At 45.5% G+C, this 12,810-nt stretch overlaps 1 protein-coding gene across 1 annotated transcript in view; it reads left to right on the forward strand.

The window, feature by feature from the left end:
* Positions 1-1,204: 1,204 nt before the first annotated feature.
* The window catches only part of LOC138249227 (collagenase 3-like), a 139,295-nt gene continuing 127,689 nt past the window's right edge, over positions 1,205-12,810 (forward strand). The window contains exon 1 of the mRNA XM_069203203.1: positions 1,205-1,321. Coding sequence (XP_069059304.1) covers positions 1,208-1,321 — 114 coding nt within the window. The 5' untranslated portion in view covers positions 1,205-1,207. The remainder of the gene's footprint in view (positions 1,322-12,810) is intronic.

Genomic DNA, 12,810 nt, shown 5'->3' on the forward strand with positions numbered 1-12,810 from the left:
TTACATATTAATTAAAGCATACCCAATCTGATTACAATTTGCTGCTACCTTGATTTTGCATTCTGTAAACTAATAACATTAAATAAACCATCATACTAAAATATTCTCCATTCTTTTTGTGGAGAATAATATGCTTCACATATTATGAATGTATTGATTTGACAAGGCTCAGGTGTAGAGCACCAAAATACCTTAGGGGGATAACACAGCTCCCAGTCCATCCACAGAATTGCTTTATAGTTTTCGAATTTGTCACACAGAAAAGCTCCAACAGGCGGCCATGTGGCCTACTTGAGTATGCACCAACAGGGCAATAGAAAGGGCATCATGGACAATTGTTAAGGTATGAGTACTCACTACTGCTGATGAAAAGCTAAAGCATGCTTCTCCTTGGGTGCCCAGTTATAGTGAATCAGTCATGCATAAGGGTTACAGTTTGGCAAGCAGTTTAGCAGTTTTCATGTTGTGCAATTAATATGTAGTAACCACTCCATGCAAATTCTTTTACACTCAAGCTTTGCTTTGTTTTCTCGGATATCCTTCAGAAAGCATTAGTGGAAACCAGCTTCGCTGTTGGCAACTTCCCTTGTTCTATTCTGCGAGCTGTAGAGTAGTTTGTGACCTTTTTGTTAACTTTTAGTGCAAAATACTCATATATGCGCGCACCCTCCGTGTATTTATTTCCACATCAGAGTCTGTGGTGCCCGCCCCTCCGTGCTTTAGTTTCCTGTGTAATAGCTGTTGTTGTTGCAGCAACAGGAAGCAGAAGATCATGTGTGGTGACCCAGCGATTATGCATTCCTAGCTGTAATCTCAAGAATTAAATGGTGCAACACGTTGCCCAAGAAAACGAAAAGTCCTATTTTATTCTTATTTAAAATGCAAAAGCTTGCCTTGTATTGGCTAGCTTTGTGAAATATGTGCAACATTGTCCTACATATTATAACTGCATATTAAACTAAAACTATGTATGCATTTAACCCAGCAACGTCTTGTGCGTAAAGCGGCAGTGCTCAATTCACAGTATTTTTAAGTAGTTCCAGAAACCGACTGCGCTAGTTAACATAATGCACGTCTACCTGTGCACTCATTATGGGATTATATCAGTGCACATGAACATGCGTGAGTCACTTTCAGATTTATGAGTATACCTCTATAAAGCAGGTGTAGCCAAGAGAGTAACCAATCGCCCTTCACACCGGATGCCATGGGGACGCACTGGCTTGTGCTCCTGGCTTTGTCCCATTGTGGCTACACGTCATGTTTACCCCTCAGAAGAGAAGTCAAGAGTATCACTCGGCAAGACCTGGCCTTCGCAGAGGTAGGCAGAGGTCTTATTTTATAGCGCTTTACGTGCATTTTGTGTGCTTGAATTTGCAAATTGTGTGGTTTGAGCTCCGACATTTCCGACAATTAATGGGAGCTCGCATGGTAATAACGGGATGTGTCATGGTAATATAATATCGAATACCTGTCAGAGATGCCTCCAGCATACGTTTGCAGGCAAAGATCTGCAGTAATGAGGGAGGAAAGCTTAGGAGCAGGAATTGGGGTGGGGAGTAGTCCTGCAGCACCCCCGTTCGAAAGGTGAATGAGCAATAAAGATGGCTGTAAATGTTCTTTTTACCTTGTCACATTACCTGTGCGTTCGAAGACAGATGTCAGATGTGAGGCTATGTCTTCTGACAAACTGCTGCTTACTATTTTAGCATGGAGATTGGGTTTACTTTTTTGGACTGCAAAGTGAGGGAAGGGTTTTAAAGTGAACTATCTGACAATCTTTCTAGGATACTTCAAGTATGAAAGGAATGGCTATAGGATGTCATATATTTTCTAACACATAGCAACATTTAAATACATACAAATTAACTGTACAAATATTTCTCTATGTACCAGCAGTTAGCTAAGCATAAATGAAGGAAATTTAAATTCTGAAGTTTGACTAGAACCAATATTTTAATATGATCATTGCAAATTACAACATCATTGCGGGTGATAGGTAAATGATAAATATTCCCTGAAACAATTCTTCTACACTATATAGTTTGCTCACTATATAGTTTTACCAATAACACTATGCGTCTGAGCAAATTTAGTTGCCATTGGCTGGAAATGGCCCTCTCTGCAGGGTCACCCCAAACATTTTGACTTTTGCCCTCCACTTTTTGCTAAACCTGTTTTTGTTGGCCTTAGGATTCTCTCCCTAAAACATGGTTTGATTGGTATATACCTAATTTGCATATTTAATTTACTTATAAGTCCCTAATAAAGTGCTCTATATGTGCCCAGGGCCTGTACATTAAATGCTACCAGCGGGCCTGTAGCACTGCTTGTGCCACCCACTGAAGTAGCGCTTTAAAACATGTCACAGGCCCGCCATTGCAGCCTGAATGCAGTGTTCTGCTGCCATGCTGACTTGGCATTCAAAACCCATTGCCAAGCCTTAAACTCCCATTTTATTACATATGTTACCACTAAGGTAGGCCCTAGGTATCCCACAGAGCAGGGTGCTATGCAATTCAAAGGTAGGGCATGTACTTTTAAGTTTGACATGTCCAGGTAGTGAAAAACTCACAAGTTAGTTGTTCACTAATGTGAGGCCTATCCCTCTCATGGGGTAACATTGGTGATTCTTTATTACATTTAATAGGCTGTAATTTCTAATTGGGAAGAGATGTTCTGGCATGGTTACTACCTATGGAATTGTAATGATAAATCCTCCTTAGTGGTAAAGTCAGATTAAGTTTAACAATTTTGAAAATGCCACGTTTAGAAATTTGGCATTTTTCTGCTCTAAGCACTGTGTGCCTGCAGCCTGTTTCCAATACACGTCTGGGGTAGGGTGATTGCTGGGCTTTGTGCATTCCCTCTAGACAGACACAAATAAAGGGAAAAAGCTTAGGTGTGACTGATGAGCCTTCTCCATTCTGATGTGCAATCCTTGGCAAGATGGAAGAGAGGAGCTGGTCACAGCCTCACACTTACGCCTGAATAGACTGTGTCCTTTCCCCACACAAAGGACTGCTTAACTTCCTGTAGAGAGCCTGGAGCAAGGGCCTCTGCCAACCAGAAGCCCAATTTCTAACCCCATTTCAGTGGATAATGCGCTGTTTGTAAATTGCAGTGTGCTACCACACCGTACTTCAGTACTATATTTGTGACAGTGGGTTCCAAAATGCACCACTGACAGCATACTATACTCTTACCACTCTCCTGCTGAAAAGACAAAAATATTTTGCTACAGTTGTTCTTTGTGTGACACACATTTTCCAATGTCCTTGTGACTTCAGCGATGGCAGGACTCCCACTTTTAAAATTGTTCCAGCACCACTGGTGGAAAGGAAGTTTCTGACATTTATTACACACAATACTCAAACTGAACTTTGAAGAAACCGTTCTGGTATTCTTAAAATGAGCCATTTAGTGTACAGAAAGAATATCTCTCTCCTCCCATCTCTGCAATCACTAACAAAGACGTTTTAGAATGTTGCTTTGTTTGATGATGTCAGCTGTGGTTCAGAGATGTATTGTGACACAATTCACCAGAGTCCCTTTTAATGCCAGACTAGAGATTCCCGCAGTATTGTCCAGACATGTTCTACAGCGTGCCTTTTGTTAAGAGATGAGTAGGTATCCTTTAAATTCATGTAGTTCCCTGAAATATCAAATATCAAACAAATAGCTTAGTTCACTGATATTACTTACCTGCTTTCTGTTGGACATGCCATGAACTACACTGATTAGCTTGTGATTGGTTAGAAAAAGGGTTTCAGAGAATATTCATAATTTGCATTGTGACCAAGGACAGTGAATGCCTGTAGAAAAACATTTGTGCAGGGTGCATTTCTACCTGAGGCAGAGACAATGAAAGGCAGCAACTTTCGCACTCCTTTTCCATGTTTCTAATATACTTTCTGAATCAATACAGAGCCAGGTCTTGCTATCATTTTGAAATGACGCAAACAATAGCGTCAATCAACTTTAAATGACAAAAGGATTTTCACATAAACATTGTAAGTGTAGCTCTAAAGCATACTGCCCAGCACAGTACAAACACTCCAGTAACTCATGGAAATTTGGCATAATGAGTCAGGAACAGACCTAGCATTTCATGTAAAGTCATATCAACTGAAGTCATACAGTTGTGTGACCTGGCTTCGCGTGAAGGCTGATACAAATAAAACAGTGTTGGAAAATGGGTTATTGGTAGGGCAGGTAGGTACCTACACCTAGCAACAAGCCACTAACCTCCACAAAAGTACAGTTAGGTCTCAGTAAATTAATCCCAGCTCTACCCTTGGTAGCTTGGCAACGAGCGTCAAGGCTTAACTTAGGAGACAAAGTGTAAAGCATTCAAATATCACAAAACAGTAATTAAATAAAACACAGGAAACAGTTTAAAAATCCAAAACCAATTTATAAAAATAGCTTATATTTTTATCTTTAAAATGACACAAAAACGATTAAAATCGGTTCAGGGGAACCGGAGATATGAATTTTTAAAGTATTATTATTTTCTAGCGCTTAGAAACAAAAAGCGCCAATCGGGTCATCTGGTTGCACCAGGACCAGGGCAAAGTCAAACTTTCAGGCCGACCGCGATGGAGCCCTGCTCGGCTACAAGTCGCGGGAGGCCTCGGTCAAAAAGTTACCTTCTGACTTAGTCTCTTTTTCGATGTTTTTCTTCCCCGGGACGAACCACGAAGTCAGGCCGGGTCGCGGTTGAGGCAAGCCGGCTAGAATTTCCGCGTCGAGTCGGTCACTTTATGGAGCTTTTTTCTAAAATTTCTCCAATCTTTTCCAAACTTCTGGGGCTTCACCCAGATGTTCTTTTAAGGTTCTTTTGGGGTCCACAGCTCACCCCAAGGGTCCAGAAGTTCTGTGATGGTCCTTGGGAAGTGCGGACTTCAACTCCCAGAGTGCACCTGGCGCAAACTCCTTTTTGGCCACTGGGCAGTGGTCAGCTGGTCACTTTTTCAGGAGTTGGTGCAGGGGACTCTGGTTGGCAATTTTTCACCTGTAGCAAACAGGGAGTCCCTCCTTGAACCAGTGGAAGCCAGGCAAAGTCCTTCTTGTGGTGAAGCCCAAGTGTGCAGCTAGTGCAGTCTTTCTGAGTGCAGGGTCCAGGTGCAGGCCAGGGGTCCAGCAGGGCAGTCCTTCTTCTCCTTGTAGTTCCTTCTTCTTGAAATTTGGTGGGGATGTGAGGCGTGGGTGCAGGTCTGCCAGTTTTATCCTTGCTCCTGGGTGAAAAGCAGGGGGCCCTGGTCCTCCAATCAGGGACAGGGTCGTCCCCCTGTGATGACCACTTCCTGGGAAGTGTGGCAAAAATCCATCCCAGAAGGCAACAGTCTCTAAAAATCCAAAATGGATGAATCTGATTTTTAGAGGAGAGATCTGGCTGAGCCCACCCACTGGTGTGGCTAAAAATCATAAACACACCCCTCTCCTGCCCTCTCCTAATCTAATCAAGGGGGCACCTAGCTGTCTGGGGTTGCAGGATGTGGGGGTGTTGCTGGGTGCTCCAGATGTCCTTCTCTGCCTTTGAAGACCAGTTTGGCAGCCCTCCCCCTTCCTGCTTCCCCATCTGCTGAGGGGAGATTCTCTCCCCCAAGCACATTCCTTTGTGTGAAGTCAGGCCACTTCACACCTCATTAAAGTAGCCTGGCAGAAGCTGCTGCAGGCTGGCCAATCAGAGCACAGGAGCAAAAACATTGCAGAGCTGAAATTGGCAACTTTTTAGGTAAAGTCTAAACTTTTTACCTGCACTAGTTATATTAAATCCAACAACTGGAAGTTGTGGGATTTATTATAACAATCAATTTGATACCAAATTCTTGGTATGTAACATTTAAGGAGACTTTAAAATTTAAAATAAAGTCTGCCCATTCTAGCCTATGAAGGCCATTTACTTCAATGAGGGAAAAACGAATTTGGCTGTTTTTACCTCACCAGGGCTTATAAATCTATTTTTATAAAGTCCCTGCTTATAGTTACATTACACCCAGCCCTAGGGGCACATAGGGCACACCTTAGGGGTGACTTATATGTAAAAATAAGGTAGTTTAAGACTTTGGAAGTACCTTTAATTCCAAAGTCGAATTTGCATATAACTTTAATTTAAAAGCAGCCAGCAAGGCAGGCTTGCTTTTAAAATGACACTGGGCACCTCAGCAATGCACCTAGGTGTGCACCACCTATGCTGTGGTCCCTAAACCTACATGCCCTACCATATACTAGGGACTTATAGGTAGGTTAACTTAGCCAATTATAATTAGCCTAATTTGCATATCCATTTTACACAGAGCACAGGCCCTGGGACTGGTTAGCAGTACCCAGGGCACCATCAGAGTCAGGAAAACACCAGCATAAAGTGGAAAATGGGGGCAAAAAGTTAGGGGGCCTCTGCAATCAGCCCCAGTTTCTCACACAACCCCCCCCCAGCCCACACGCCCAGGAGACTCAGCCCAACCCTGGGAGAGTCTTCCTGGCTTGTTAGGCGAGGAAGACAGTGAAGAAAACTGGCTGTCCCTTTGCAGGGCCTACTCTGCCTTACATCCTCCTGTCAGGGTCTCTCCCTCTGGGTAGTGAACCCACCCCAACAATGAAAGGACCCATTTCAAACTGAAACTTCCCTCTAGGGGGGTCTTCCTCCTCTCTCTCTGCCAACTTGGGTAGTGAGGTGCCCACCTCCCCTACTCCTAACTTTGCTAGGGCAACACCTAGCTTACCCAAAGAGGTCACCCAACACTTGAGCAACCCCACCATGACCAATAGGGTCAGGGGGCCTACTTTGCTATTGGCCCTGGGGTCTGCCTCCCAGGCCAAGTACAGTGCTGCCAGGAAGGCTAGCACCCAGCAGAGGCTACTGACAGCTGTCAGTACCCAGAACCACACCCTAAGCTCTCCACTGACAGGTGGCTGAGCTGCTTTAGGGGCATCTTTGGGGTCCTGGTACCCCTCTTGCTGTCTAGAGTGGGGGGCTACCACCTCCTGTGGCAGACACCCTCCTTCCACTCTCCCTTCTGTCAGTGCAGGGGCAACACCCTGCATCTGGACAGCTGCCTGACTACTCAGGACTTCCTTGGGGTCAGGTGAGGCCTCACCAGTGCCAACTCTGGGCTCCCCCCTTACTGGGGCAGAAGGCCTTTGGCTCCCTGGAACTCTCTTTAAGAGTGGCCTACCCTTCCTTTTCTTCTTTCCTTTTCTTGGGGACCCCTGTCTCCTAACTGTAGGGACTGACTCCCCAGGACTTTGGGTTGGGGGGGCGCCCTGGGCGACCACCCCATCTGTGACCAGACTCACCTCTGGGAGGTCATTGCCCAGGATACAATCTAGGGGGAGGTCAGCACTGACTACCACCCTAATCCAGTCAAGGATACCCTCCCTCTCTAGGGGCACTATGGCTACAGGTTTGGAGGTGACCTCCCCTGTGGCTATCCTGACTTTCTTTGTCTTTCCTGGGACATACATGTCTGGGGTCACTAACCGGTCACTCACTACAGTGTGACTGGCACAGGTGCCTCTCAGGCCAGTGGTAGGGATCCCATTCACTTGAATGTGGTGGAAGTGCCTACTCCCACCCTCAGGGATCACCAGCTTACCATCTGGTCCTGTCTCCCAGCACAATGCTAGGAGGACTTCATCATCTGAGGAATCCTCCTCTATGGCTACACTGGACAGCCCAGTGCTAACCACCTTCTTTGGACAGGCTGCATCTCCTCTGAAGTGACCTGTCTGCTGACAGTCAAAGCAAGCCCTACTGTCCAAGAGCTTTTTTAACCCTGGGTCTCCCTGTCTCTGCATGTCAGAGTGGGAGTGGGATTTACTCTCCTCCTTCTTAGGGTTCTGGGGTACAGAGGGAGTCTCTGTGGTGGGCTTACCACCTCCCTCCTTAGGTTTTTGGGGACCTGACCCCCCCTTCTTGGAGTCTCCCCCCTGGGACTTGACAACCACCCTGGTTCTCAACCACTCATCAGCTGCCTCCCCTAGCTCTCTAGGGTTGGTCAGCTTAGAGTCCACTAGATGCTGGCGTAACCTTTCTTGGATACAATTGGTCAAGATGTGCTCTCTCATGATCAGATTGTATAACCCCTCATAAGTATTTACTTTGTTGCCAATAATCCAGCCCTCTAGTGCCTTTAGTGAGGTGTCCACAAAGTCAACCCAAGACTGGGTACTGACCTTCGGGTGTCCCTGAACTTCATTCTATATTGCTCTGGGGTCAGACCAAACTTCTTGACTAAGCACCTCTTCATACTAGGGTATGAATCTGCCTCCTCCCCCCTTAAGGTCAGAAGCCTATCCCTCCCTGAGTTGGGGACCAACTCCCACAAAAGGGAACCCCAGTATTGAGGCCTAACCCTTCTCATTTGGAGTGCCCTCTCAAAGGCCCCTAGCCACTTATCTATGTCATCCCCCTCTACATAAGCAGGAACTACCCCCTTGGGTAATCTGGGGCAAACTCCCCCACCCATGGACACCTCAGCTTCTTTATCGCTGCTTCCATCTCTTTTTTCTTTGTATGCCCACTTTTTCTTTTCTAGGGCCAGCTTCTCTGCTTCCAAAGCTATGTAGGCTAGCTGGGCTTCCAGCTCTCTTTCCCTGATGGATGGGTTCTCTCCTCCTGAAAGGACCCTCTTCCTACCACTAGCTTTGGGTCTGCCCCTAGTGACTGTATCCATTGAGGACCGTTCCTCCTCTTCCTCACTTGGGGTCTGATGCCTTCCCTCCCCTGAGTGGTTAGAGTTAGCATCTTCCTCTTTTTCTTCCTCCTCTGGAGCTTCCTCTGTCTCTACCTCTTGGGCCTCAGCCCATGCTGTCAGGGATTTAATCAGGATTTGCTTCCTGAGATCAGGGGTTGCAGGCAACCCCCTCTCAATACACAACCCCCTAAGCTGGACTACTGTCAGTGTGGGTAGGCTAGCCAGATCAAGCTCCATGGTTCCCTAGTTTTGTGTCAACAAAAACTTTTTGCAAAAATTGGAAACAAGAATTTAGAAAAAATTACAAAAATTCAATAATTGAAATTAATCCAAATTAAAAATTAAAAACAATTTTTGCACTAGGACAATTTAAAGGATTTTTAATTTGTTTTACCTAAAACTGTAACGTGATATTGAACACAAGTACAGGATCCCGTCGCTGCTTCCAATTATGTTGGAAAATGGGTTATTGGTAGGGCAGGTAGGTACCTACACCTAGCAACAAGCCACTAACCTCCACAAAAGTACAGTTAGGTCTCAGTAAATTAATCCCAGCTCTACCCTTGGTAGCTTGGCAACGAGCGTCAAGGCTTAACTTAGGAGACAAAGTGTAAAGCATTCAAATATCACAAAACAGTAATTAAATAAAACACAGGAAACAGTTTAAAAATCCAAAACCAATTTATAAAAATAGCTTATATTTTTATCTTTAAAATGACACAAAAACGATTAAAATCGGTTCAGGGGAACCGGAGATATGAATTTTTAAAGTATTATTATTTTCTAGCGCTTAGAAACAAAAAGCGCCAATCGGGTCATCTGGTTGCACCAGGACCAGGGCAAAGTCAAACTTTCAGGCCGACCGCGATGGAGCCCTGCTCGGCTACAAGTCGCGGGAGGCCTCGGTCAAAAAGTTACCTTCTGACTTAGTCTCTTTTTCGATGTTTTTCTTCCCCGGGACGAACCACGAAGTCAGGCCGGGTCGCGGTTGAGGCAAGCCGGCTAGAATTTCCGCGTCGAGTCGGTCACTTTATGGAGCTTTTTTCTAAAATTTCTCCAATCTTTTCCAAACTTCTGGGGCTTCACCCAGATGTCCTTTTAAGGTTCTTTTGGGGTCCACAGCTCACCCCAAGGGTCCAGAAGTTCTGTGATGGTCCTTGGGAAGTGCGGACTTCAACTCCCAGAGTGCACCTGGCGCAAACTCCTTTTTGGCCACTGGGCAGTGGTCAGCTGGTCACTTTTTCAGGAGTTGGTGCAGGGGACTCTGGTTAGCAATTTTTCACCTGTAGCAAACAGGGAGTCCCTCCTTGAACCAGTGGAAGCCAGGCAAAGTCCTTCTTGTGGTGAAGCCCAAGTGTGCAGCTGGTGCAGTCTTTCTGAGTGCAGGGTCCAGGTGCAGGCCAGGGGTCCAGCAGGGCAGTCCTTCTTCTCCTTGTAGTTCCTTCTTCTTGAAATTTGGTGGGGATCTGAGGCGTGGGTGCAGGTCTGCCAGTTTTATCCTTGCTCCTGGGTGAAAAGCAGGGGGCCCTGGTCCTCCAATCAGGGACAGGGTCGTCCCCCTGTGATGACCACTTCCTGGGAAGTGTGGCAAAAATCCATCCCAGAAGGCAACAGTCTCTAAAAATCCAAAATGGATGAATCTGATTTTTAGAGGAGAGATCTGGCTGAGCCCACCCACTGGTGTGGCTAAAAATCATAAACACACCCCTCTCCTGCCCTCTCCTAATCTAATCAAGGGGGCACCTAGCTGTCTGGGGTTGCAGGATGTGGGGGTGTTGCTGGGTGCTCCAGATGTCCTTCTCTGCCTTTGAAGACCAGTTTGGCAGCCCTCCCCCTTCCTGCTTCCCCATCTGCTGAGGGGAGATTCTCTCCCCCAAGCACATTCCTTTGTGTGAAGTCAGGCCACTTCACACCTCATTAAAGTAGCCTGGCAGAAGCTGCTGCAGGCTGGCCAATCAGAGCACAGGAGCAAAAACAATGCAGAGCTGAAATTGGCAACTTTTTAGGTAAAGTCTAAACTTTTTACCTGCACTAGTTATATTAAATCCAACAACTGGAAGTTGTGGGATTTATTATAACAATCAATTTGATACCAAATTCTTGGTATGTAACATTTAAGGAGACTTTAAAATTTAAAATAAAGTCTGCCCATTCTAGCCTATGAAGGCCATTTACTTCAATGAGGGAAAAACGAATTTGGCTGTTTTTACCTCACCAGGGCTTATAAATCTATTTTTATAAAGTCCCTGCTTATAGTTACATGGCACCCAGCCCTAGGGGCACATAGGGCACACCTTAGGGGTGACTTATATGTAAAAATAAGGTAGTTTAAGACTTTGGAAGTACCTTTAATTCCAAAGTCGAATTTGCATATAACTTTAATTTAAAAGCAGCCAGCAAGGCAGGCTTGCTTTTAAAATGACACTGGGCACCTCAGCAATGCACCTAGGTGTGCACCACCTATGCTGTGGTCCCTAAACCTACATGCCCTACCATATACTAGGGACTTATAGGTAGGTTAACTTAGCCAATTATAATTAGCCTAATTTGCATATCCATTTTACACAGAGCACAGGCCCTGGGACTGGTTAGCAGTACCCAGGGCACCATCAGAGTCAGGAAAACACCAGCATAAAGTGGAAAATGGGGGCAAAAAGTTAGGGGGCCTCTGCAATCAGCCCCAGTTTCTCACAAACAGGCACTAACAATGGACAAAAGAAAAGCTCAGTGCCACATGTAATATGCATAATGTTCTGAAAAACTACACATACTATACAATTTACCCTTGAGTGGTGGTCTTTATATAGTAATTATACTCTGGTGTGTGTCTTAAGTGCAAAACCCATGTATCACCCTTCATGCTTTGCATATGCGCCATGGCACAATGACAAATCATGTTTATCGTCATGCATTTACAGCACTGGTTGAATGGCCTAGGACATCGCTATCATACAACACAAATAAATACAACATAAGTATAGACAAAGTGTGCAAAGCTGCATTCCACCCTTTGGTTCCCTGGTTCCTTCATCAAACTCCCACGTTGCTTACCCTGCCCTTCCCCTTCCCAATGTATTTTTTTATTTTTTTTACTCCTCTGTCTATTATTGTTCACCGAGCCTTTCCTAACAGCTATATTTAGTTGCCAGGCCACTCCTGTCTTAAAATGTGCTTTTCTGCAGATTTCTTTTGTTTTCTAATTTACCACTTGAAGAAAGGAGTCCAACATATTGGAAGTTAAACGAATAAAGTGTTATCTGCAACATGATACATACACACATATGCATGATACGAACCATTCATCACGAGGCATATCCCCACATGTGTCATGATGCATGTGGGTGTGTGTCTTAATGTGTCATGATGAATGGTGGCGATCTTGGATTGGGATTACTTTAATTAAAAAAAAAAAAAAAAATCTATCCAAATTTGGCCAGGCATGCATGAGCATACCGCTTGACACATGCATTAATTTGTCAGTCCATTCGAGCATTGACAAAGAAAATAGCTTGGCTATTTAAAACTGACTGAGACGTATTGGATGACTGTACGACGAAACAACGACTGCAAAAAAAACTACTGCCTTAACAACGAGGTCGGAACACCGACCTCGTTGCTACTACTAATGATTTTACCACGAATGCCTTAACAACGATATTTCGTTGTAAAGGCATTCCTGATAAAATCATTAGCAATAGGCACCATTCACCCTACATCCCTCACCCCACCCCCCCAACCCCACCCCGCAACCTAAAACCCCCTGACCCCCCACCCACTCCCCAAAACCAAAAATGCCCCACCCCCAACCCCACCCTAAAACCCCCTGACCCCCCACCCACTCCCCAAAACCAAAAACGCCCCACCCCAAAACCTAAAACCCCCTGACCCCCCACCCACTCCCCAAAACCAAAAACGCCCCACCCACCCAACCCCACCCCAAAACCTAAAACCCCCTGACCCCCACCCACTCCCCAAAACCAAAAACGCCCCACCCCCCCAACCCCACCCTAAAACCTAAAACCCCCTGACCCCCACCCACTCCCCAAAACCAAAAACGCCCCACCCCCCCAACCCCACCCCAAAACCTAAAACCCCCTGACCCCCCACC

This window comes from Pleurodeles waltl, chromosome 8, assembly GCF_031143425.1.
Source record: "Pleurodeles waltl isolate 20211129_DDA chromosome 8, aPleWal1.hap1.20221129, whole genome shotgun sequence".
Classification (NCBI taxonomy): Eukaryota; Metazoa; Chordata; class Amphibia; order Caudata; family Salamandridae; genus Pleurodeles; species Pleurodeles waltl.